The following is a 25,794-nucleotide window of genomic DNA, read 5'->3' as shown; positions in this document are numbered from 1 at the left end:
AAATAGTATGTACTATTAGATTTCGGTAATGTATGCCCAGGAAACAAATCAAATGATACTGATGAAGTATTGACTCTTTTAATCCTTCTATATAATGATAATGGCTTAGTTTGGTATACCAAATTTCAATCAAATTTTTTGTCAAGCTGTCTTATAATTCGGAACACAAAACAATCTTAACTGAAAAGCATGATCTATTGCATGATATAATGTTTATATGTGTGTTTATATGTGTGTCTAGGGAATCATTCCATTCAGTTATAAAGACCAGCTGACTACATAAAAAAAAGGGGAAAAATTGATAACTTATTTTTCGAATGTTATGCAATGATCATGAATGACGCGGATATAGATAAGTTCAGATGTTTATTCAACATTTGTTGCCGAAATAACTCTGGCCAAATATCGGGTTCGTTGGATATTTATGCGATACGAAATCCGTACGATCTGTGTACATATAGATAGATTTGGAATTCTCTCAGCTCTTCGTATTGCACAATGTTCGGGGCACTGAAGAAACCGAAAAAGAAACGGGAAAATGCCGAGGGTAGAAATAGGCAAGACAAAACATTAAATCGAGTATATACTATATACACATAGAACATGTACATACATATGTATATATGTATGTATTTACGGGCTGTAGATGCTTGATTTGTGTGTATGTTTGCTTGTTTGCTTTCGGCGGTGGCCTCAAGAGCAAAGATGAGTAAAACAAAACAAGATGAAACAAAACAAAATGTGAACATCAGGGGGAAATGTATCTACAACGAAGAGTAGGCAAATGCAGAAACCGAACCACGAAAGCACGAAAATCATTTCGAACCGCACCGAAATAAATTCTGAACATACACATGTACACATAGGTAAAAGCCTACAGAAAAGCATTTTCTCTGCCGTTAAATTTAGATTTTTGATTAGAGCAGCGCCTGATGAGTAAACAACTCGGATACAGCTATAGCTCTTTGGCTATGTAGATATAGATATGGCCCCAGCCACCCCGCCGATCGCCTGGGCGGACCTAGCCTTGCAGATACTAAAAAAGGCAGCACGAATATGGCAGATACAGATACAGCGAAGGCGGCCCGAGTGGGACCGAAAGATGCCGAACGCGAACCACCGACCCACCGAACTACCGGGCGTATCTTTGTGAGTGTCTGTGTGGTTCCCTGGTGGGTAAAAGAAGCACGCGAAAAAGAACTTAAAACATCATTGTCTTGGCGATAAAATCAGCCAGAGATTCAGTGTGCTCTGACCGCTCAACTCGTTTAGACAGCCACATCAAAGTTCAGCACCATGGTAAGGATCGGGATATACACCAAACTAACTGAACTGGACTGAACGGAGCTCATCTGAACTTAAGAACTTACGTGCATGGATATAGGCAGCAAGGACTTGTGCAGTGATTTAGTTGCATCCGAAAGAGGATGTATCATACATTTAAAGTCAATTTATTCAAATATGAAGTGATCCCCAACGTAATTCCGAACGGTTACTTCGTGGTGACCCTAAATAACTCGCCATTAACTGTCTGTGCATGTGGAATTGATCTATGAACCCAAAGCAAAAGTGTGTAAGGTCCTTGGCTTCGGATATGCCATTCCCACGCATACGAAGGCGATCGTGAACAGTTCTATAAATGGATCCAAGTGCTATGCGTCAGTAATGTAATTTGATATCCGTATCGTGGAGGGAGTGAGATGGCAAGTGCTATACGGCAGCACTTACGTAACAATGGTCCGGATATTTTTAGACAGGGGCCATACAGTGGAAAATTTTCTCCCGAGCATATTTTCGAAACGAAAGCAAATGGATTGCAACTTCCTGCCTGAACCTTTTTGATTTTTCACTGTTGCCTGTTGACTCCTGACTTGCCCGTTGACTCCTGACAATCGAATTTTGATTCCACGATACGACGATACTGATGATATCTCTTTCTTTATATAGGCCGATGAGAAGAAGAAGGTTAAGAAGAAGAAGACCAAGGAAGAGGGAGGTACTTCTGAAACCGCTTCTGAAGCCGCATCTGAGGCAGCAACCCCCGCACCAGTTGCCACTCCTGCCCCGGCTGCTTCTGCCACTGGATCGAAGAGAGCGTCAGGCGGCTCTCGTGGCTCCAGGAAGTCGAAGCGCGCTGGCTCCTCGGTCTTCTCTGTCTTCTCCCAGAAGCAGATTGCCGAGTTCAAGGAGGTGAGTTGGCCATGGCCTAACTATTCCCCATATCTACACCCACATCCACCAACCCCAACCACATCCCATCCCATCCCTATCCCTATGCCATATACATATCTATCGCACAAGTCAATGACCAAATCACCAACCCACTCTCTCTCTCTGTCTCTTTCTCGCTCTCTCTCTTTCCGAATCCGTGCGTGCTGCGCTGATTAGGCCTTCCAACTAATGGATGCCGACAAGGACGGTATTATTGGCAAGAACGATCTGCGCGCTGCCTTCGACTCCGTTGGCAAGATCGCCAACGACAAGGAGTTGGACGCTATGCTGAGCGAAGCCTCGGGTCCAATTAACTTCACCCAATTGCTGACCCTGTTCGCCAACCGTATGGCCTCTGCCGGTGCCAACGATGAAGACGATGTTGTTATTGCTGCCTTCAAAACATTCGATAACGATGGTCTCATCGACGGTGATAAATTCCGCGAAATGCTCATGAACTTCGGTGACAAGTTCACCATGAAGGAGGTCGATGATGCCTACGATCAGATGGTCATTGATGACAAGAACCAGATCGATACCGGCGCCCTGATCGAAATGCTCACCGGCAAGGGTGAAGAAGAGGAGGAGGAGGCCGCCTAAGCAGTAGCTGAAGCACCAGGCATCCCCACACACATCCTAACTTCTAACTCAGCATCCATATTACAACCAACAAAACTTTTAAATCAATCAGTCAAAAACAATAAACGTAATTAAAAGAAATGCTCGTTTTACATATGTAAATTCTCAATATCTATATAATCTCTTTTTGTTACCATTCAACAACACTCAAAACTTCTTCAACAACACCTTGGTAGCGATCAAAAATAAGAACAAGAACAGAAAAAATCTTAGTCATTTACCATGTATCATTATTTAGGGATACTCTCATACGATCAATGTCAAAGCACCAACTTGACGGCTAGTTTTCTAGTTGATTTACTGTTAAATTTTACACGTAAAATTTATAAAACAAATGCAATCTATTTTATTTAAAACACGTATAAAATCAACAAAAAAACTTAAAAACAAAAAAAACCAAGCAATGTTTATTTTAATCGCTGTTCGTTGAAGAACCAACATCAGAAAGATGAAGATGAAAGTGACGATGAAATAATTATGGTCAGTGGGTAGCAAGGATGGATTTGTTAGGCCTAGATGACCCACAGAGTTTTTTGTTCGAATTTTGTTGTTTCTCGTTAGTGATTCTCGCAGGAAAAGGAGAGAGAGAGGCAAACCAACTATTGTTAGGGACATTTATCTGAGAGCCAATTATTTATCTTCTATAAACACAATATATTGTTATGCATATCTATCTAACGTTCGTTACTCAGTTTCATTTTTCAATATCAATTATTATGAGTTATGAATTATGAATACATATTCAAATTATCAATATTGCAAGTTATCGAGAGTTAGGCTTAATAACAGAGGAAACATAAAGTTCATTCACTCAAATTGTTTTATGCGAATTTACATAACTTAACCGACCACAACTTTCTGCTTATGAACTATCAGCGTTATTACCAAAACAAAAACCAAATATGATATATGATATAAAAAATATGAAATATGAAGAAAACGATCAAAAAAGTGTTTCTAGCTAATGCGTTTCAAAAGTACGAGTATCTGGCGGAAGCTAGATCTTTGTCTATGAAGATTAATCTTCACTTTTCCCCCATTAACGGCCTAATGGCATGGATGGTGTGCAGGGGCAATGGGGAAAGCAAGACGCGGATCTTGAAGTTTGTCGTATTCAATCACAGTACATACAACCATTAGTACCTAGGCTGATCGAAGGAAGAGAAGAAGCATCACTTTATACTATGTACTTAATACACTCAACACACACCAAACCAATTCAATATGCAACAAGTTGTTAAATGCGAATGCGAATCGAATCTTTACTTCAGTATAAATTAAGTTATATGGCAAGAGAAAATTCTGAAAACTTTTTTAACCCGGTCAGAAATATTACCAAAAAAATAATCTGTTTTTATACAATATACTTATCGATGATGATGATACTGATGACAAAGTCTTTGAATAAAGAAAAGGCGAGTCGTCTTGGAAAACAAACCAATAACTGCATTTGAGTTTTACGGATGGGAACGCACAGGAGGGGGTTTTAGGGGAAAAAATGGTTAGATCGTCGAGAACTGAGTCAGCTAAGCGAGGGCCATGCATGCCGGAAACAAGTTACCAGCGTACAGGGCAAAACAAAACCGCAGCTAAACCAGGCGCCCAAAGCGAATGAGCAAACAAAGCCAAGCAAGAAACTCACCTCACTCACTTGGCCACTTGGAATTGGCTGGCTCTGGATTGGGCCTTTGCTCGACCAGTTTTCAGTTGAGTTTCGACGTGGGCTGCTTTCCCTCGAGCGCACGCACGCGCACTACAATGTGAAAGTCTGCAACGACTGCAAATCTATCAAAATAATACTTTTTTGGGGCCCTGGAAGGAGAAATGGCCGTAGACCCCCAATTGAAAGCGACCAGGGCATTGCTATGCGCCATAGTCCTTTGCTGGATTGCATCACCTAGGGTCGGTAAGTACTCCAGATGGAGACAGCGATTGGCATATTCCCAGTCTATTCCCCTCCCATTATATACACATATCGTAGTGGAGTCGCATTTTTCGTTCCCGCTGTCGTGAGAAGAAATCGAAAGTAGCTTGAGCCACATCTTTGTCTTTTCACCACATTCTCGGACTCACTCTCCACCCTCTGCTTCGTAAACAGCCGATGCTCAACATCTGATTGCGTACATCTCGCAGCGGGGTCTGCACGGGGAAATCACGTTCCGGCAGATGAACGCCACGACGGTGGAGATTAAGGCGAGCCTGGAGGCCACACTCCAATACCCAGATCAGGTTTGGAGCTGGTCCGTGCATCGGTTTCCGGTGGACTACTCGATCATTGATCCCGAGGAGCGCTGCAAGCTCGATCGCTTGGGATCGCAGGTGCTGAGCTTCGACGAGGATCTGGAGTACCTGGTGTTGCCCGGAAACGAGACTTCGACATGGCAGCGGAAGATGCAGCTAATCGGCGATTGCGGGATCTGGGGCAAGTCACTCGTTCTCACGGAGGTGGGCGAGGATGCGCGTATCTGTGCCACCATCACCACTATCCAGAACTCCGTAGAACACATGGCCGAGGCACGATTCAACACTCCCGTGGCGGGGTCAGTCCACTTTCGATGGCTAGCCCCGGCTGAGGGCGCTGGCGGTGACACATTGATATACTCTGACTTGTACCACATCAAGGAGCAGCCAGTGGGCTTAGAGGACAGCGATAAGCGGTCCTTCACCCAGCACCACTGGAAGATATTTGTGACGGATATCTTCAAGCACGACCACCACCGCACCGAGGACAACTGCAACTTTCTGGAGCTCGTCTTTGACCCACAGGGAAGTGGGCCCGGTCAGGGCATAGGTGACCTGGACATGCGCCTAGGACGGATTGGAGTGGCCAACAATGCTTTGAAGACACCCAAACGCAGCGTCTTTCGCGATGCCCAACTTGCTCTGCTGCCCTCTGACCTTACGATCCCCCACCGCACGCTCTACCTTGTTCTCTTTGATAATCAACACCCGGACACCTATCTGGCATGCACAAAAATTCGGCATGTGCAGCCACTTATTTACAAGTAAGTCAGGTGAAAGGAAACTATTTAAATAAGGACCATAATAAGTCCTTGGTTCGATTTGGATTTGATTTCGTTTTACATCATGGAACATCTGATCCGCGAAACACAAAACAAATAAAATATATACATACATATTTAATCAGAAAAGTTTCAGGAAACAACCGAATAATGATTATCCGTTTTTCTGCAGGACCTTCATAAACTCGGGAGGTGTCAAGGGGGAGGTGACATTCGCTCAACGATGGAAATTCGATCCCACATTCCTGAACTTCACCTTGGGTGCACCTTTGTCGCAGCATGTCAGCCGCAAGTTTGCCGAAGATGTGGCCGCCTTCCGCCTTCACAGCATGCCTCCCGTCCCACAGCGCATTGGCAGGGAGGACTTTTGCCTGACCACTGGGGACATGCACAACCCCCGCGGCCTCCAGAAAAATGTGCCACCTCCTGGCTACGGCACACAGGAGCAGTATGCAGTTGGAGACCTCTCAGGAAAGCTACAGGGCCGCAACAAGGCATATTGGCATCAGTACGTGCTGCCCGGAACCAGCTCCGAGCTGAGCGGCCTCTACTGGGACGTCTTCCTACCGCTCCAGGGCCGCCATAGCATAGCCCAAAGGAGTCTTGTGATCTACACATTCAACCGCACGGATGTGCAGAACATCACGAAGAACATCTGGGGCTGCGCCACTCTCAGCCAGTACTTGCGGAACGGAGTATACCAGCAGCCGATGTTCACAGCTCAGGTGCGTGGAGGAATTGGAATTGGATTTTCTACATATGTACATACTATATGCATGCCATCTAACATCTTACTTGTACTATGACAGGTCCTGTTCCGCTATCCGGTGGTGGGACGAGTTATCTTCCGACAGCCCACCGAACAACCTTGGCAGGACACTACCGTGCTATTTGAGTATCTCATCCAGGCGGACGGGTCCACACAGAACACCACATTCGACCATCGCTGGGCCATCCACAGTAGTGCCCCAGGTAAAGACTTCTATGACTGGCAGCAGCGTTGCCTCTCGGCCGGTGGCATCCACAATCCTTTCAAAGTGTACTGGGGAAACCGCAGCGCTGACGACTTCTGTAAGCCCCAGCTGCCTGCCATGTGTCGAATGGGAGCCCTGGACGTGAGGCTGGGAAGGTTGACCATTGCTGGAAGGAGGCGAGCAGCACAGAAGTTTAGCCGGCGCATGTTTGTCGATGGGAATCTGCCGCTATCGGGAAGACACAGCATTCTGGGCAAGTCGCTGGTTATCTACGAGGACAACGGGCCAAAGGCCAGGGGGGAGAGGCTTGCGTGTTCCGCCGTGATCGGACACTACCGCAGAAAGGTGGTGGCTAAGGAGTGGTACGCCAACGGCGATGAGCTTACAGTGAGTGGAAGGGTAGAGATCACGCAGCAGTCGGAGTACGATGTTAGTAATGTGGAGGTGCAACTCAAGGGCCTGCAGGACAATGGCGGCTATCACATCCACAAAGTAAGATTCGTCCTCAGAAAAGGTGCTACCCACTAATCGTTGATAATCGACAGACTCCCGTTGAGGCTAATCTGGCTTTTCCATGCGAGGCTTCAACCCTCTATGGCCACTGGAATCCTTTCGAGGTGAATCCCAAGTCCTCGCCTCCTCCTAGACGGGGCACCAGCGATCAATACGAGTTGGGTGATTTGAGCGGAAAGTTTGGCGGCCTCAACGGACTCACCCAGTACGAGGATTCGTACAACGATACGAACCTGCCGCTCTTTGGATACAACAGTATAATCGGACGATCGGTGGTCATTCACAAGCAGCAGAGGAATGCCCGCTGGGCCTGCAGGTTATAAAAGTGGAATAGAGTGTTCTATTTATTGAGCTAAAACCGATTCTTACAGCACTTTAGAGCGAGGCTACAGTCCAAGCGAGGCGCGAGAACTACGAGCCATCGCATCGTTTCACCATCCCACCGGCTACGCCTACGGCTACGTCAAGATGACGCAGCTAATCCACAACGATGGCAGCCAGTCGGAGACGGTGATTGAGGTTAAGTTGCGGCACCCCGGCAAGAACGATCGGAACTCCACTCGCAACCACAACTGGCAGATATTCGTCAACCCCGTGGGAGTAGACGCCGCCGTCAAGCCAACCAGCACACGCTGTGTGGCCGGAGGGTATGTGTGGAATCCGTATTACACGCAGCTGGCAGATCCACTGAATGTGAGTTTTCTAGCCTTCCATAGATCCCTATTTTTGATGGTCTTTGCTTGCAGCTCGATCTCTACGAACAGGAATGTGCGCCGGACAATCCCCTTCGATGCTATGTGGGCGATGTAGGGGCCCGCATGGGTACAATAGGTGAGTAATCAGGGTAATCGCCTTTCTTCGATGCTTACTCGAATGCGTTTCAGATTTGGGTGGGGAGCGCGTGGTGTTTACCGACTCAAACTTCCCGCTGGAGGCACCAGTGGGTGCGATTGGACGCTCAATTGTCATCTTTGGACCTGATCATTCACATGAACGATTCGCCTGTGCCAATATCGAGCCCGACCACAACGTCATCAAGTATATCAATTTGCAGAAGCCACCGCGCTTTGTGGTGTAAGTAAGATTCAACCTCAAGTGGCCTCACTTTAATATGAATGGATATCTTTATCGATAGGGCACAATTCCTAGAGGAGCTGCGCTCTGTGATGGGTATCCCTGAGTGGATGTTGGACGTGGATGCTCGAAAGACGAAGGAGCTGCATGGCGGCGCCTGCATCCAGATGATCATCCACTTTAAGGGCCCGCTCGCACACCGGCTGGAGATGGACATGTCGCGTCTTATAGCCGCTGGCCGACTGGATGCCCCCAGTTTATTCATTCCCGGCTACGTGAACCAAAAGCGCAAGCCGACTATCTCCTACCGTACCTGCGGAGTGAGGGACACAAATGAAAAGCGTGAGTAAATCAAATGTGAAACCTAAAATCTCTGGAGTTTAATTTTCCATACATCCCCACAGGCACCAAGACCTTCAAGGGCCGATTCTCGTCTTCTAGTTTTTCAACAATTGAACCAAAGCCTTTTGTATTAGCCATCGTAGTCATCAGCCTAATTATTAGATTCCCTAATTATTAGATTAGATTGTACTCAATTTAAATTGGAAGTAAAGATGGAATCCTTCCAGCAACAGGTTGTCAGATAACATTTTCACTTTTCAGCTTTCGACCACTATTTGGAAACCACCCGCCTTTTCATTTTCATATTCTCTGCGCATGCGTGGAACGAAATCGATTTTTCGCGTATATACTTTCCTCTTTCAGCGAAGGACAGGCAGTCAGTCAGAGGTGTCAGTGATATCGGTGAATAATCATATCCAGAGCTATACAAAATGCGGCTAATTCTCGTTGGGATATTGCTGGGCCTGGTTTACAGTTGCGGTGCGACCATCAGCGGACCCTTCCTCTTCTGGGGTCACCACAAGGTGTCCAGCTTGCAAGCCCAGGCGCTAGTTGAGGCCAGTAGCAGGGAGCAGCCACTGACGCAACTGTTTCGGGAGGCCAAGGCTGTTGTAGTTTTCGTGAGGAACACGACCAGTCGTCTGGAGGGCATAAAGTACCCCAGGTTCCAGAATCTGGTGAAGAGTGACACCTGGACCTATTTACCAGAGCGCAGGCTGATAGCCGAGCCCTTCGGGTACAATGCCAACATTGAGGTGTGTATACTAAGAAAAAGAGTTCATAAATATTACTGGTTGTCAACCCCTAAATTTGTCGTGCAGGTCATAAGCTTATCTGGGCACGGGGAAGAGGAAGACGACGCTGAGATTGTGACGGCCTACAATGACGCTCTACGGATCTACGGGAATGGTGAGGTTCTGGGAATCTTAGCCAGTCGCGAGGAGGAGGCACATTTCCTCGCCAAACGTGAAACCACCGAGGAAGAACCCAAAAAAACGGCTGAGGGACCACCTGCTGACGTTGCCGAGGAGACAGAGGCAAGCTTCATTTACGTGGCAGAAGGAAACAAGGCGGTTCTTTCCCTGAACGGTCCCCCCGAGCTGCGGCTTACCAACGAGACATTGCGCCTGGAGGAGCACATAAAGCAGATCACCTTCGACGATCAGCACGCTAAGGGCTACGGTCGGCTCAGCATTACCTTTATGCACAGCGGCGAGAAGTGCACGCTCCGCTTCAAGTTCTCATTGGCGCGTGGCACATGGATCCTGCGAAACGTGGAGGTGGAGTACAGAGAACTGAAGAGCGTACTCCTGGCACGAGGCGACGATTACACTCTGCCCTCGGCCCCGCTGGGCTTCTCCTATCGATGCTCCGCCAACGACTTGAGCTTTAATAACCCCAACAAAAACGAGACTCTGCAGAGCCTTATTGTGTCCGACTTCCAGGTGCAGCCCTGGCTGAACGGGCGTAAGGAGTTCGGCGAGGTCTACGATTGCGTTGGATTCATCTCGGCCCCTATCCTGTCGGGTCTTTTCGTAGTCACCCTCCTGCTCGGCATCCTAGGCCTCGGGATCTCCGCCATGCTCAGCATGCATACCCCAAACCGATTCGAGAGCTCTCGCAGCAAGCAGTTGACTTTCACGGTGCAGGAGTAGGCACGCTTCAATCCAAAGATTTGTTATTAACTCTACGCTACGAAATGTTTGTCTTGATCACTTACATGGCTGTTAACCCAGTGGCACTCTTTACCTTGGCCATTGAGCTGTTTCTTATCCATCTGCTCTTCGTGCTGGTCCTACTCTACGTCTATGTTCTTTGGTATTATTAATTGAATGCATTATAGTCATACAAAAATATATGCTAATTAACCGAATTGCACTTAAGCTTGTTTTCAATTACTCTTATTCAGAAATTAATAATACAATAGGTTAGGTTAGGTTAGGTTGACCCGGACGGCCCTCAGAAAAAGCCCCACATAGGCCAGTATGGCCCTTAGTTGTCCGGAGGGGGGGGGGGGGGGGGGGGGGGGGGGGGGGGGGGGGGGTATGAACCGTCGCGGCAGTGTTTAGTGGGTTTTGAAGTCCTCGAGGATCGAGGTATTTTTCGCATAGGCCAGTAGTTGCTGTGGCGTCCTCTTGGAGGCATCTTCCAGTGATGCCAGCACTGGGGCGCCCAGGTACTTCCTCCTTGCCCTTAAGAGAGCAGGACAGTTGCAGATGAGATGTTCCAGGGTTTCGGTTGCCCCAGGTTCGTCACATTTCCTACAACTGTCTCTGTTTGTGATGCCTAGCTTTGTTGCATGCGCCGCAGCCAGGCAATGGCCCGTTAATATTCCCACTAATAATCTGCAGTCCTTCCGTGGTAGGTGCAGCAGGTAGTGGCTGAGTTTGTCATTGCGTTCCTTGCACATGATTTTCGAGGTTCTGCAGGCGGTGGTACTCCTCCACCTACATTCGGTTTGTGATCCGGCCTGCTTTTCTAGATCGCTTTGCAGCGTTCTGAGGGAGACAGGCACGTTCTCGGTTCTCGTATTCGCCAGCCCGACGCCTTCCTTAGCTAGTACGTCCGCCGTCTCGTTCCCTTCGATGCCCTGGTGGCTGGGAATCCAGTAGATCCGCACTGACTTTGTCGTGCTTAGGGTATCTAGTGCCTCCCTGCTCGCCAAGACATTTCTGGAACTGACTGCGGACGACTGCATGGATCTTATCGCCGCTTGGCTGTCGACGAATAGGTTGACCGCATCGTGTGCTCTTTCAGTGAGAAGAGCGACTTCCGCTGCTTTCCTGATGGCAAAAACCTCTGCCTGGAATATGCTACAATGGTCCGGTAGCTTATATGACAGCCTTATCTCAGGGTCTGTACAGTATAGGCCCGCTCCTACTCCTCCGTCCATCTTGGAGCCGTCCGTATATATATTGAGGTGCTCCGTTTGGTCTCTTCCGATTTTCCAGTCTTCAGGTCCCAAGGATGCAGTTGTTTTTACGTCGAGGCATGTTTGGGGGGTCATGTAATCAGTTGATCTGTTCATTTCCCTTCCAATTGAACTATGCCCGTATTCTTGTGGCGACATATTTCCTGAAGCGATGAGGCGTTGTGCTGCCTTTCCTGCAGTCAGACGGGCGTGGATGTCTAGGGGTTCGATTCCAAGTAGGGTTTCGAGTGCTTTTGTTGGGGTTGACCTCAGCGCCCCTGTAATACAGAGCAAAGCCTGTCGCTGAGTCCTTTCCATAAGCTTATGATACGTTTTCTTTCCAGTAGCTTGCCACCACACTAAGACTCCATACAGCAGACTTGGTCGCACCACCGAGATGTAAATCCAATGCATCAGAGCCGGAGATAGGCCCCATGTGCTGCTGAGCATCTTCTTGGATGCATAAAGCGCAATGGTGGCCTTCTTCACCCTTTCCAATACATTGGGTTTCCATGCCAGTTTACTATCCAGTACTGTGCCCAGGTATTTGACTTGTGTTTTTGGGGTTAGCCTAGTTTGATTGATCTTCGGGGGGTCCATATCGGTACCTTGTACCTCTTGGTAAAGAGGATGAGGTCCGTCTTGTCCGCGTTGATACTGAGTCCTACTTCTTCCGCCCACTCGCGTATCTCCCTGAGTGTTCGTTGCATTAGTGAGCTGAGGGTCGATGGGCAAACACCCGTACTAAGTATGCTTATGTCGTCCGCATAAGCTGTTATTATTGGGGCCTTCCTTTCGTATCTCTTGATGAGGTCGTCGACCACCAGATTCCACAGGAGGGGCGACAGGACTCCACCCTGGGGTGTGCCTCTGTGTGCCTCTTTCACCATGGAAGCGGTGCCCCACTCTGATTGCACCCGTCTGCAACCTAGGAGGTTCCTTATCCACAGGTTGATTGCTGGGTGTGTATTAGTTGCTACCAGGCAATTTGTTATTGCTTCCGTAGCCACGTTGTTGAATGCTCCGGAGATGTCCACGAATACTCCCAGTGCATACTTTTTATTGTGAAGGGCTTTCTCAATGGTAGCTACTACCGAATGTAGTGCGGTCTCCACCGATTTCCCTTTAGTATAGGCATGCTGGTTGGTTGACATCAGTCCCCCTACCTCATTTCTGATGTGTACGTCCAGCAGCTTTTCTAGCGTTTTTAATATAAAGGAGGTAAGGCTTATCGGTCTATAGTCCTTGGGACTCGCATGGCTGTACTTTCCTGCCTTTGGGAGGAAGACAACTCTCGAGGTTCTCCATTGGATAGGGATATAGCCAGTACTTATACAAGCTGTGAATATTGCGGAGAGCCATGGGGTAATCGCCTCTTTGGTCACCTGCATCATGGCTGGGAATATCCCGTCAAGTCCTGGTGCTTTTGTGCCCGCAAAGGAGTCTATTGCCCAGTGGATTCGCTTGGTGGTTAACAAATCTGTTGGGGGGTGTTGTTCCTCGGTTGCTAGGTCCTGGTGCTCTTTGGCATCAGCGACCTCGGTGCAACCAGGGAAATGTTCCTCCATTAGTGCTGTTAGGGCTTCGTCACTGCCCTCTGTCCACTGTCCGTCATCTAGCTTTAATTGGCTTTGTATGGTAGGCTGCTTAGAGAGCAGCTTCCGTAGCCGTGCGGTTTCTGGTACTTTCTCGATGTTGGAGCAGAAGGTCCTCCACGAGTTCCGTTGTGCTTTACGTATTTCCTTCTTGTAGCTCCTGAGTAGGAGTCTGTATTCCTCATAGACGATCCCTTCGTTCGCTTGTTTGGCGATCTTAAAGAATTCCTTGAGGTTGTCCCTTTGAAGAGAGAGATCCCGGCTCCACCAGAGTGGCTTGGACCTCTTCTTCGTCCTCGAGGGTTTGCACGATGTGTGGTAGGCATCCAGCAACGCGTTGGATAGGGTCTCTAGAGACTTCTCTATGTCCTCCGCGGATTTCACTGTGCCCGGACTCGCGAGCTTCGAAGTAACTGTCTTTTTAAACTTTTCCCAGTTTGTATTCCGGGGGTTTCTATAGACTATTACCTTCGAAGAATGTTTGAAGTCGCACTTAAACTGAATGTACTTGTGATCTGAGAAGGAGGGTCTTTCAAGGACCCTCCAGCTAGATACCGTAGTACTGTTTCCCGTTGCTAGTGTTAGGTCTAGCACGTTGGATGAAGTCGGACCCACGAAGGTGTGCTCCTCCCCGACGTTTGCTATATATAGATTAGTATAAAGTATAATATAAGTAATATAAGTAATAATATAATAATACAATAGCTTGAATACAATATCTGTTAATACCAGCTATCCGAAAGCTGGCTAGAGCTCATTATGATACATATGTATATCCCTACATATATACACAAATATATCCGAATTTCAACGCTATAGTGGTTGATAGTTTTTCAATTCAAATTAAAATGGGGCAAAGATAAAAGGAGCCACGTCAGTCAGGTTTATCTATCACTTGCCTCACTCTTCCATAAGTCAAAGTTCAAGTTGAAGATACCGGTTTATTTCGGGTAAGTCCAGCTTACTTTCATTGAATTTCATTGTGCGCAATTAAGCCATATTCTGCCCAGTAGATGCGTGATAAAGCTAGAGCCGCCAAGCCAGACCTAAGCCAGACCTGGCCCGTCTTTTTTGTATGCATCATTAAGTCACGCAAATTGCTCGTTTGAGCCCGGGCTAGGTCCGTCCTATCGACTTTGCCTTTCTGCGTGTAGCTTTGCCCAGACACGTTTTCGGTTCCACTTCGGATTCTACTACTGACACCCGGCACCAGGCAAGCGACAGTCGACGCTCGCTGCTGGCTGTGGGCCACCCACTTTTCTCTAAAAATTTCCCAAAATGTGTGAACCACGCTCCGTCAACTTCATCTGGGAGCAAGCTAGAGAAGAGCATCCAACGACGGAGATACGATCGAGCGATGTCTTATTATTGTGCAGTCTCAAGAAGTGGGTCGACTTCGATTGCGTTCACTTTTCCAAGTTACTTTTACTGTCAACCGACGGTGCAACCCAGGTGCCGCCTACCTCGTACCTATACAGCATGCTGCATGCGGCAGTTCACTGACTCAGAGAGAGAGAGAGAGAGAGTGAGAGCGAAGCGAGAGCAAAAGTTGCACTTGATTCTGTAATAAGAATTGCGATCGAGCAGCAATCGAGGCGGAGGCTGACTGGGCGATGGCCACTTGGAAGCATCTTGGGTAGCGGGCATAAGTTTGTGAAAGTTGTTGTCAAACGGCTGGCCACGACGGCCTGTCAAGGAGTAGCAGCATATCAGCCAGATGATGTGCCACAGACGTTGGGGAACCGGTACTGGATCGGCACTGGAACTGCTGGTGAGATTTGAGATTTCTCCCTCGCTGGCCAACTATTGATTTGATGGCTAATGTTGGTAATAATTCGCGGCAAACTGTAGCTCAATCTTTGCATGCTCACTTCTGTAGAGTGACTTATATAAGAACGCTTAAAATCAAGTATCAGCCATGGACGGTATCGCAAGGTAATGCAGCATGAAATTGAATTATTTTCACGACTGATTTTACAGCGGAAGCTGGCCGTGAGAGAGTAAATCGGATGATCCACAATGGAAAATACAATTAACATCAGGCTTTAATCAATTCAAAGGGCTGCCAACAAAGGGGGCCAGCAACGGAAATGTTTTGTATCTTGTGCCTGCACCGATTCCTCTGATTTTTATCTAACAGATTCGTGCACTTAACTACTGGTAAAGAAATTCAAGAGGATTACGAGTGCAGCCCATGATAATCAGTAGATTGACTGATAGTGGGAGTAAAGCCCAACGTGAGTACGGGCATCGGATGAGGGCCATGGGAGGAGCTCGATTGAACTCGCGGGTTTCCCTAGTGGACATTGACCAACTTGTGGTGCTTGTCATGGCCAGCCGATCAGTCCAAGCCAAACCATCGCCTCTAACTGAAATCCCTCGTCATCCGCAACTCACTTGGGAGCAAAGTCTCATTGGCTTGTACTTCTACTGGCACTAATAATTACTCTACTCAATATTTGTGTTAAAATTTTATGATTATTGCCACATTTTTCCATTGAAAGAGAAATCGCCAATCGGCAGGATTGACAGATGTCGCTGTGGGGGAAACTTCCAGTAAAAGCATTTTCAGCTGCAGTTGCCTCAGAGCTGCGAGCCACTGAGATGTCGTGGTCTTAGTCACTAACTAAGTCAAGTTGGCAAAAAGTGCGCAGGCGCTCGTAGCTCGCAAACACTCGAAATGAAAACAGTAAAATCAAATTGGAGACATTCGCACAGGCACATAAGTGTGGTCGGAGCAGCCAACAAGACACAAGCGGGGAACCGACCATTGGATGCGTTTAGTAAATCAAAGAGTTAATTACTGGATTTGGTAAGCAGTTTCCCAATGCACAGTAGACCGCACAGCAGACCCACAAAAAGTGTCTTGTCTGCTTTTCCTAGACATACTATTTTTCTATCCATTTTACAATTTCTCGCAAATATTTGCACACCTGTCGTGGGGCTCTTTCCCAGTAGTGGCTGCGTTGGCGAAAAGTGAAATGCGTTTAGAAAGGAAAGGCAGCTCAGGGGATCTACCAGATCTCTACAGGTATATAGATACTTATCTGTCGGACCATTACTGGCAACCTTGACTTATTAACACCTTATTTAAGGTACTTTGCTCGTTCGGATTACTGAAGCTAAGTACACGTCTCCATAGAGATGTATTTTTATAGCCATGTCGCAAACTTAACGCCCTGTTAAGCCGCCTAAATGCAAATGCCACAGAAGTAGTAGTAGTTGTGGCATCCACAACAGACCTGGCGCAAATAAATGGGCCTGATCCCCGCCCCCCTCTTCTCTGAGCTTACACTTTTCCCCCAGTAGCCCGTTAATTGCTTTGCTTTGGTTAAGGCTTGTGGAGTGTCTTCCAATTGCGCTAGACGATCAACGCGATGTGAGCAAGGTGGCGCAATTTTCGGATTTTCCAGTCGTATGGCTCGTTGGAGTATGCAGACCTTTTGGCTCGAGGCTGAATCTTTCGGCCAGTGACTGGCAATGAGACTCAATCAGTGGCCTCCAATCTCGGATCTCGGTCCATTCTTTACCGGCATATGGGAGTCAACGCTCGCCAGCCTTTGTCTGGCACTCCGTGCAGAGCGGGCCAACATTTTTCACCGTTTTCAGGCAGTGAAATTAAGCCTCCTCTAACAGGGGTAATTAAGACTAATTGGCTGAAAGTACAGCCCACCAAAGCCAAGCAAAGGCCTTTCTCACAGTTGCATCATTCACATATGCGCATGTATATACATAATCCACTGGATGGACTGGAAATTCTCGAATATATTGAAGTCGAACCATCTGGAAATCAACTTGGACCCAGAACGGATAGAAAGCTCTTTCCACCACTTGCTGCTGATTGAACAATCTCTGCCAAAACCGCACACACTAACCCAAATTCCTCGACTCAAAGACGAAGCTGAATCCAAAGATGAGCTGGAGGAGATTGGCGAGTGCATGACCCCCCGCAGAGTCCCCCAATATTGTAATTAAAGTAACAATCGGTAAATGGCAGCGCAGCTGCTGCAACGGCTTGCACTTTCCGCCCGAAGCGCGGAATGGGAAAACTCGTCGAAAAACCAACAAATAACGGCCATTAGTATTAGTTGTCTCGATTTGGGCGCGCACCATTCGAATTGGCCAAAAGGGGGAAAGAAGACAACAGCAGCTGCTTCTGCTGCCAATCTCAACGCTTGCGGCTGCACAACTGCTTCTCTCTGGATTGGAGCCGAGCTTGTCATGCGCGCCTGCGCTGCTGCTCTCTTTTATCTGCTTGACGTGTTGCTGCTTCTTTGGTCATGACATTCGCGTTCAGTATTTCGCCTCGATCGGTTGTGCTTCGCTCCACGCGCATAGTGAGAGATTTTTTCGGCTGTATTTGTTGGCGTTGTGCTCTTTCTTTAAGGCGCGTGCTGTAGAGCCAGCGAAACGGTTTACCGCGCTTTGTGAATGTAAGAGTGGGACAACTTCGGCGGGCCCCCGAAGAATTTACCGTGGTATTTGCCATACTAATGTTGGAAAACTTAATGAAGTGAAAAAATTTGTGTTGTCAATGCTGTAGCTGTTGTCGTTGCCGAGTGGAAACAGACAGCAGGAGCACAAAGGCGCCGTCAAAGCTTTGATTTGTGGTTGCACTCTACGAGTACAAGCTGACTTTGACCCTTTCGGCTCCAAAGTGAAAATTGCACAGCAACCGCAGCAACCGAGGAAAGCAGCAGCTGTGACGCTGACTGGTGTCAAAAGAGAAGACCCGGCTAACCTCCTGGGGATCGCGGCTCGGATTAGTGGCACACTTACCCACAATCACCGCAGTACAAATACATGTAAGTGGCACGAAAACATTACGTTTGGATTGGAGAAGAACACAATCTATCTGGAACACTTCATTTTACCTTTTATGCTTATTTTCACCTGATAACAAGAATGACAATCGGTTAGATTTGAATATTCCAAGAAGAAAGATAATTAAGGGCTCCAAAATGATTCACGTATACCAATATGTACACCCAATATGTACATTAGCTAAGGATTCTTCGAAGCATTTCGCTTCCTATTTTTTTATGGATTTTATGGATAAGTTACAAGAATTTTCCATTAGTAAGACTCTTTCATTCCATAATAAAAATATTATAATATATTTACATACATACCATGTGGCTGTGCCTGGGTACGAGTCGGAACTTAAGCATAATTAAATAGACACTTTTCTTAGTCTCGCATTATATCTGCTTAGTCGGGGTTTGGGCTTGCATTAATTTATGCAGATTAAGTTGCTTGCTGGCCACACGAATCTTTCCCAGGCGACAGGCGACTCCAATTAGCGGCGCAACTTGCGCTGACCATAAAAAAGATGTATTCCCTTCTTGGCCAGCTCTGTTTCTATTCTAATTGAATGAATGATATTAACCCAAATTCGGCTTTGTCTTGTTCCCATCAGAATGAAGGTGCTGGCCGCAAGAAACAAAAAACAAAAAAGTTAATATGAATAAGATTGTTTTGTGCGCTGTTAAACTTTGATTGGGCTGAGGCAAGTCCAAGTCGAAGTCCAAGCTCAAGCCCAAGCCCAAGCTCCAACTTTGACCTGGAATCTTGGGTAAGTAGGTGAGCCGCTGCTTGGGGCTGGGCCTAGTGCGAAGCAACACCTCCCGGGGCCTGTGTATGAGGCTCTAGACCATTTATGCTTTATGATAGAATCAATCAATAGAGCGTGGATATGCTAATTTCTCCATCGAAACATTGGAAATAAAAGAGGGCCATTCTTCCCCTCGTATATATTGTATTGGAACTGTTAGACGGTTTCCAAAATCCGAAGCCCTACAACAACGAAGTTGTACGCACAATTTGTGCGTTTGTCTTACGACAATGAATCTGTGCCGCATAGTCTCAGCTTGGTTTTGGGGTCATTTCGGTTCTAGAGTTGATTAGAGCGCTCTTTTTGATTAACGACTCTGCAGAGAATCACTTGCCTTACTTTTGCCCCCCTTTTTTTTGGCAGTTCTCGCCGCGAGAGAGCTAATCGCAACAGGTGTCTGGACTAGGAGAAGACAAGACACTGTGGCCCATCATGCCACGGATGGCAGACAGCTAACTAATCGTAATTAATCTGAATGGCAGCCGCACGGCAGCTCCATATCCATCCAGGCCTCGTTATGGATACCATTATGACAACCACAGAAATCAGGGGAACTCACAAAAAGCTAAAACGAATAAGAGAATCTCTCGACTGCATGCAAGGCACCCAGTCGGGGCACTTAGAAGTTTGTTAACCTGCGAAACTACAACTATCAAAGACCAGCCAAAACACCCACATTCACAGCCACTTTATAAAAAATTCTTGTAATAACAATAATAAAGAATGAGAGAAAGAAGTTATGTTTGTCTCTGGCCGTCAAAAAATCATTTCACATATCCACAATTATATGTTTTCGCTGCTGTTTGTTGGCAGGGTTCATTAAACCATTGTGGACTGAGACACAGAGTGTAACTAAAAGCCGCAGCTAAAGATACGTAGATGTAGGTACAGATACACTTTAGTGCTGTTGTGGTTCATACACACCAACACACAGCACAAACACATATGGAGCTTCCGTTCTTAGCTCTTTCATTTGTCACCAGCTGTCTCCGGTTTGTGCAAGCTTACATAACCGACTCTACACTATTCTTCCCCCACTGTTCCTCTCCCCCACACTCTCTCAGTTAAGCCAGCGAAGCGCATCCCGGGTGTCATGGCCACGTTTCTATGGCTTTCCCAGCCGCCATGGCATCTTTCAATTTGTCGCCCGTGTAGTCATAATCGTCTTGTAATCTCGTAGCCCTTCTTCATGTTTTTCTTTCTAGCAGTAACCGCAACCCAGAGGTCTGTTTGTTTGCTGCTGTTACCTGCACTTTGTGCCGGTCATATCTCGGTTCCATCCGTCCCCGGGCATGATCTCAGCGATATCTCGCAGCTTGCGTATATCTCCCAGACTGCACACTTTGAATGCTGTGGGAAAAATTGCCAACTGATCTGATCTGATCCTTCCCGCTTTTTTAGCCACACTTATCCATTAACAGCTATCGGCTACCCACTGGTCGATCTTTTTCCCACGCAATAGGCCTGCAGCTGGGACCACGCCCATTGAAAGACCCAAGTCGAACCTTGGAACATTCTTTCCGAGGCTGGCACACCTCTGCTCCTATAACGGAAAGTATTGCCAAAGCGCACTTGGAACAAAGCCGAAACAAGGGTTCCTCCGCTCTCCACCGGTCTGTCCCAGACTGGCCTTCAATAAAGGCGTCTAACTGTCCGTTAAGCCGGTAATGCACGTTGTCTGAACTCTTTGGGTGGGTCACTGTCACCTCCACTGCCCAGCCACTTTTTACTTACTCACTCACTTGCTTTTGTGGTTGGCTGCTTTCCAGGGAGTTGGTGGTAAGGTATAAAATTTTCAGTTCTTGAGAAGCCAAACATTTTCTCTGCTGCCGTCGGTTCGGCTCCACCGCTCTAGCGGTCCGGTGTGTCCGATTCCCCATGTAAACGGCTGTACCCAAATGCAGTGGAGTGGGGTGGATAGAGTGAAAAGAAGAGGAGGCAATAGCAGTAAAAGTAAACATGCAGTTGCCCAAAGTATGTTTCAACGTACAAACTTGAAATTTTTTTAGTTTCACCTGATATAATTTCAACATGATTTAGTTTGGATTCATTGTCTGGTATCGTCTGCCAAAGGGCACTATGAAAGGTATTTTCCTAAGAGATTCCTCGAATACGCCGCGTTGCCTTAAGGAAAGTGGCCTTCCCTGGGACCTGTCAGTGTTTTCCTAGTTGTCATATTTGAAATGGAAACTCCCACATAGCTGTCAGCTCTTTGGGATTGTGCTGCTTCCTCGACAATTGCCAAGACTCGGGAGTTGTTTTTCTTGAACGTGGTTATGCGTGGCGTCTTAACTTATGATAAATTATGTGCCCTGCCTGATCCCCAGTCCAGTTCAGCGGAGAAAGTGCCAGTTGTTTTTGCGCGAATTCTTGCCGCAGAGGTTTTCCTATTCGTTAATAAATAATTGCGGCATTGTGCCTTGCTTTTCAGCGAGACATACACACGAAGACTTACACCGAACACCAACAAACGGAGCCCGGAGTTGTTCAACTGCCTTTGCCCATGGATCCGACTCCCAACATGCTGTAAGCAGTCCCACCGCTCTCGCATCGCTTCTGTATCTGCATCTGCATCTCAGGCTTTGCCTTCGCATCGGCATCTGCATCTGCATCTGTACAAACCACATTCCATTAACCCATAAGCCTCGATCACAGAGAGAGTAACTGACAGTACGCACCCTACTACGGACAGGAAACAGCTCCTGCTAAAGAACCACCAGGAAGCTGTCCTGCAGTCGCACCTGCCTCTCAAGTCTCCGGCCTTGTCTCTCTCTGCCGGTCCAATGGCAGACAGCAGGGAACGCATTCGTGGCCCCTCGCGGGATGGACGCGAGTTCCTCACTAGCCCGAGGCAGGTTCTACGCCGCCTGATGCTTCTTTCCGAGGGAAGACAGTACCGCGAAGCCGCAGGAGTCGTCGGAAGGTTGGGTCCCTCTGTCCTACGCTCGGTAATTGCCGAGCTGCCGCTCGACCTGCTGCTGGAGCATCTGCCACATAGTGCCTACTTGCTGGAGTCCTTCTTCACAAGGTAAATAAGATGCTAACCAAAGATGTGAGATTTTAATCGCCTCCCCCATCACAGGATGACCACCCTAAACACAACTCCCAAGCCGGATGTTCCTAGCGAGACCGTGGCTTGGCAGCTGGTCCGGCTCTTTGCAAATCCCCACGAGTCCGGACTGCGACAGAGATGCACCAAGCTGCTCCAGGCTCTGGCGCAATACGAGCCCAATCTCCAACAAAGCTTGCACGAGCGGCGCCGCAACTTCGACAACGCTGTGCAGGGATTGGGGGTGCACGGGCTGACCACGGATGCCTCGGGGCAGCTCATCTCGCTGCACGTGGCTTTGAAGACAGAGCTGCAGCGACACGTGGACACCTATAAGATGGCTATACACAAGCTGGAGGAACTGAGCATGGTGACGATCAACCAGGATCCGGCCCATTCCTCCCACCAGCGCCTCCTGGCCATCAACTACGGAGACATCCAGCAGCGGCTGATAGACAACAAAACGCTGCTGACCATGTTGGACAAACCCACGCTAAAGCAACTCCAAACCCTCGTCGAGAATCTCAGCACCCGCGTAGAGAACGACAAGGAAGTCCTCTCCTGCGTGGGACAGGTGAAGCGCCTAGACGCGCAGGCCCACGTGGAGAAGCGCCCAGCCGCCGGTCTCCTGATGAACTTCTCGCGCGGATGTGAGGTCGTCCTGCACATGATGGGGCCGGAGAGCGTTCCACCAAGTCCCCTGGCCATAGCAAAGGTCCCCGTGACTGCCGGTGGGAGCAGCTGTAGCGATGGCTACCACTCGGACGACTCCGCCAGCGATGACGGCAGGTACTCTTACTGTGTTCTAATACTTGACCTGCTTCGATGGCGTCTACACCCACATCGAAGTCAAATACAAACTCTCTCTTATTGACGTGTGGGGCTCTGCCCACGATTTTATTTGCTCCACAGTGAAATGGTGTCGCTCTATCGAAATCAGTACATAGAGAACCGAGCAGATGCCCTAGAGGCGTTGGACAGTCTTCCCCAGCTAAAGCACGCGCACAGTCTAAAGGGAAAGATACTCTTCTCCATGATCGTGGTAAGTAGCGGCAAGGTCTCCTTTCCCTCACTGGAAAAGTTTAAAATTCCGGTTTTTGGTTGACGGTGCACATGTCTGTACCGTTATGATATGGTATTGATGGTAGAAGTGGCCGAAATAATATTTTGAGATAAAGCCGATCGGGGCATATCATTGGAAATTAAACTGCCAATTCAATGTCAGTAAAACTTTCAATTGCCAGTGACACAAAGAGAAATTCCGCATGTCGCCTGTTGCCTAAGCGTTATTATATTATCTTCTTTATTATCGTAGATCTTATCTCTCTTGTTAGGAGTTGGCATAGGTCGTAGTAATGATTGATGGAAGATGGCTGTGGGTGTTAGAAAAAAAACAACTTTATTCTCGGAGTTCCATCACCAAATTAGCAATTCAAACTTTCAATACAGTATTCATATGAGTTACATTGGAGGTCAGATACATTTAAATTAATTACAACTCATTCCATTGGCAAGAAGTACAGTAATTCTAAAACTGCTGCCACAGCGACTGCATTAACGTTAAATTTATACTTGCCAATCCTTGTTTAGAGATAGAGGCTCACGGCCATTAGATGCAGGTCCTATCAGGTAGCAAATTGGTATTGCAAAATATCAATTTATCCAAATCGATCTTGCGATGGTGATGTTCATTGCACTTTACAGAAGAAAACGAGCTCAGGGAAAGTGACGCTGCAGGCGTCGGCCACGCACAGATCGAGAAACTATTTCGGCGAAGCAGATCTGAACTCCTGGTAAGACCTGTTTTCGTTGAATGACTTTCGATTGGAGATGAATGACACCGCACCTTACTGGATCAGGATCAGTGGGCAGAGCACCTCTAATGACTGAAAATCTTCTCGTTGAACAGCTTTCTTTCCGCCTTTGCCACGCGATGCGGGAGCGTAAAGTGATGGAGGTGCGCCGGGTCCTTAACTGCGCACTAGACAGCAGCAGCGAATCGACCTTGGCCCTGGATCGGGCTGTGCGCCACCATCTGCACGAGACCACAGACAGTTTTCCCCTAGGCGAGATTGAGCGGTCCGTCTTCAACCAGGTTTTATCCACACTTCACGAGTACCCATGCCTGGAATCGTGTCCCCCACTCACTCATTATGTGAGCGCCTGTGTACGGCTGGCTTGGCGCATGATCAACCAGAAGGCTCCCTATTATCTGGACATGGACTTCAATCTGGGTAAGAACATTTTGTTTAATATTAATCATAATACGCTTAAAATTTTGTTTTAATCCACTTAGGCTTCCTCCGGCCCGAGAAGCACGAACGTCATCCGAAATCTGACCGACGCTCGGACCTTATTAAGGCCTTCCTTTGGCCGGCCCTGATGCAGAATAACCAGTGCGCCTTCAAGGCAGTAGTGGCCACCTGAGGTCCGGGACGGAACAAACCATACCCAACTTATCTTAAGATACTTTTACACAATTTGTACATATTTCAACTCTTACTTAAAATAGAGTAACTCTATCTAAGCATAGCTGATAGGCGTCAGACGAACGCACTGACTCTGGCTTTTATTGGTGCAGAGCAGTGGGTGCTCGGAATAGAAGTCGACGATCTCGCGGGGAGAGGCAAAGATCCGCTCGTGGAGCTTCTTCTGTCCTATGGCGAAGCGTTGCCTCCTGTCTATCTGTCGCACGAACAGATGGTAAAACTGGTCGCCGACGCAGATACTCACGATGTATTTAATACAGACGTCGGTGGTCTTGAAAGGTCGCACAAGGCAAGCACCGTCCTCCCTTCCGGCCAGCATTCGCTCAGCAATGGGACGGTCCACTGTGAAGTAGTAGGCCTCAGTCTCGATGTTGTGCTCCTCGATTTCCGAGTAGTTTGCCTCTGTATCATCTGCGGCTCAAGTAGAGAGTGATCAGTGATCATCCAGAGCACGTGAAATCCGAGAGAACTCACCCGCAGTGACATAATCGCGCTGGGGCTGCTGCTGTGGTTCGTCATCAGTATCGGAAACTTGTTTGCCGACATCGACATCGACGTCATCGTCGTCACTCGCCTGACGCTGGTATCCGGCGCAGCAGCGGCAGCAGTTCTGCTCTTCGATACTACCGAGGAAGCGGGCAAAAAGGTTGTGCAGAACCGTCCAGTAGACTCGGGCACACCAACAGCACATGGCGCCAAACAATCAAAGCCTCTGTCTCTGCCGATTGACAAAATCTGTCCCCAAGACCTTGAAAGCGGTTCCCTATTTACACCGACTCGAATCGCGGCCCTCGGCGCACATCTTTCGCGTTCGCGGCCCACTGAAGACTGAGACTAGACCCCCGAGCAGACAAACAACCAGAACCAGAACCAGAAACTGTCCCGAAGCACAGACCCGGACCAGGCGCTGCGTATTAATTAAAATGTGCTTAGTGCTCAGCTCTTGGGTACGAAATGCCCATATTTAAATAGCACATGTACATATGTGTATGTATAGATGGCAGGGAATGGATATGTTATAGATATGCAATACAAACGAACATGACAAGCCTGTGGAATGGGGTGGGTTTGGGAACAGTTGGGGCCGCAGAGAGTAATTAAATACGCGAAATCGTTGAAGAGTGCATCGCTCAGTTCCCACAAGCTGCGACAATTACTAAACGGTATCCACCCCATTCACTCTTCCACATTCGCTCTGTGCTCCTCCCATCTGGCTCTTACTGGCCGTAGGAAGGGGAGGAAGCTGCGATATCCGATTCCTATTGTTGGAGCCGAGTGGTCTACATGTGCCCGGGAAACATCCACATAGTAAACGAAAAGCTAGTTCATTGCCAGTTTAGTGAGGGATAATATAATATTT

At 47.8% G+C, this 25,794-nt stretch overlaps 5 protein-coding genes across 6 annotated transcripts; 4 read left to right on the top strand and 1 right to left on the bottom strand.

Annotated features, from left to right (window-relative positions):
* Positions 1 to 1,194: 1,194 nt before the first annotated feature.
* Positions 1,195 to 3,062, top strand: LOC108157427 (myosin regulatory light chain 2). Its single transcript, XM_017289476.2, has 3 exons — positions 1,195 to 1,299; positions 1,948 to 2,190; positions 2,389 to 3,062. The coding sequence occupies exons 1-3, from the start codon at positions 1,297 to 1,299 to the stop codon at positions 2,809 to 2,811; spliced, it is 669 nt and encodes a 222-aa protein (XP_017144965.1). The 5' UTR covers positions 1,195 to 1,296; the 3' UTR covers positions 2,812 to 3,062.
* Positions 3,063 to 4,554: 1,492 nt separating this feature from the next.
* Positions 4,555 to 8,979, top strand: LOC108157305. Its single transcript, XM_017289309.2, has 10 exons — positions 4,555 to 4,756; positions 4,949 to 5,855; positions 6,046 to 6,598; positions 6,683 to 7,339; positions 7,393 to 7,676; positions 7,732 to 8,053; positions 8,107 to 8,191; positions 8,245 to 8,434; positions 8,496 to 8,776; positions 8,839 to 8,979. Exons 1-10 carry the CDS (start codon positions 4,675 to 4,677, stop codon positions 8,952 to 8,954), a joined length of 3,477 nt encoding a protein of 1,158 aa, XP_017144798.1. The 5' UTR covers positions 4,555 to 4,674; the 3' UTR covers positions 8,955 to 8,979.
* A 210-nt stretch (positions 8,980 to 9,189) lies between these two features.
* LOC108157306 lies at positions 9,190 to 10,654 on the top strand. 2 transcript variants are annotated; one of them, XM_017289311.2, is made up of 3 exons: positions 9,190 to 9,531; positions 9,598 to 10,407; positions 10,464 to 10,654. In XM_017289311.2, the coding sequence occupies exons 1-3, from the start codon at positions 9,208 to 9,210 to the stop codon at positions 10,602 to 10,604; spliced, it is 1,275 nt and encodes a 424-aa protein (XP_017144800.1). In that variant the 5' UTR covers positions 9,190 to 9,207; the 3' UTR covers positions 10,605 to 10,654. The 2 variants fall into 2 exon arrangements, with proteins under 2 accessions (XP_017144800.1, XP_017144799.1); XM_017289310.2 differs by having other exon boundaries at positions 9,598 to 10,654.
* Positions 10,655 to 17,585: 6,931 nt separating this feature from the next.
* On the top strand, positions 17,586 to 24,477 carry LOC108157693. Its single transcript, XM_033389851.1, has 6 exons — positions 17,586 to 18,087; positions 21,328 to 21,924; positions 21,979 to 22,734; positions 22,858 to 22,987; positions 23,855 to 24,179; positions 24,242 to 24,477. Exons 2-6 carry the CDS (start codon positions 21,680 to 21,682, stop codon positions 24,370 to 24,372), a joined length of 1,587 nt encoding a protein of 528 aa, XP_033245742.1. The 5' UTR covers positions 17,586 to 18,087; positions 21,328 to 21,679; the 3' UTR covers positions 24,373 to 24,477.
* LOC108157694 lies at positions 24,175 to 25,324 on the bottom strand. The gene is made up of 2 exons (XM_017289864.2): positions 24,909 to 25,324; positions 24,175 to 24,845 (listed from the first exon to the last, which is right to left on the bottom strand). The coding sequence occupies exons 1-2, from the start codon at positions 25,123 to 25,125 to the stop codon at positions 24,469 to 24,471; spliced, it is 594 nt and encodes a 197-aa protein (XP_017145353.1). The 5' UTR covers positions 25,126 to 25,324; the 3' UTR covers positions 24,175 to 24,468.
* Positions 25,325 to 25,794: the final 470 nt, after the last annotated feature.

Source organism: Drosophila miranda, chromosome 2 (assembly GCF_003369915.1).
Source record: "Drosophila miranda strain MSH22 chromosome 2, D.miranda_PacBio2.1, whole genome shotgun sequence".
NCBI lineage: Eukaryota > Metazoa > Arthropoda > Insecta > Diptera > Drosophilidae > Drosophila > Drosophila miranda.
The sequence above is the reverse complement of the archived record's forward strand: the minus strand, read 5'-3'. Positions and strand labels throughout refer to the sequence as shown.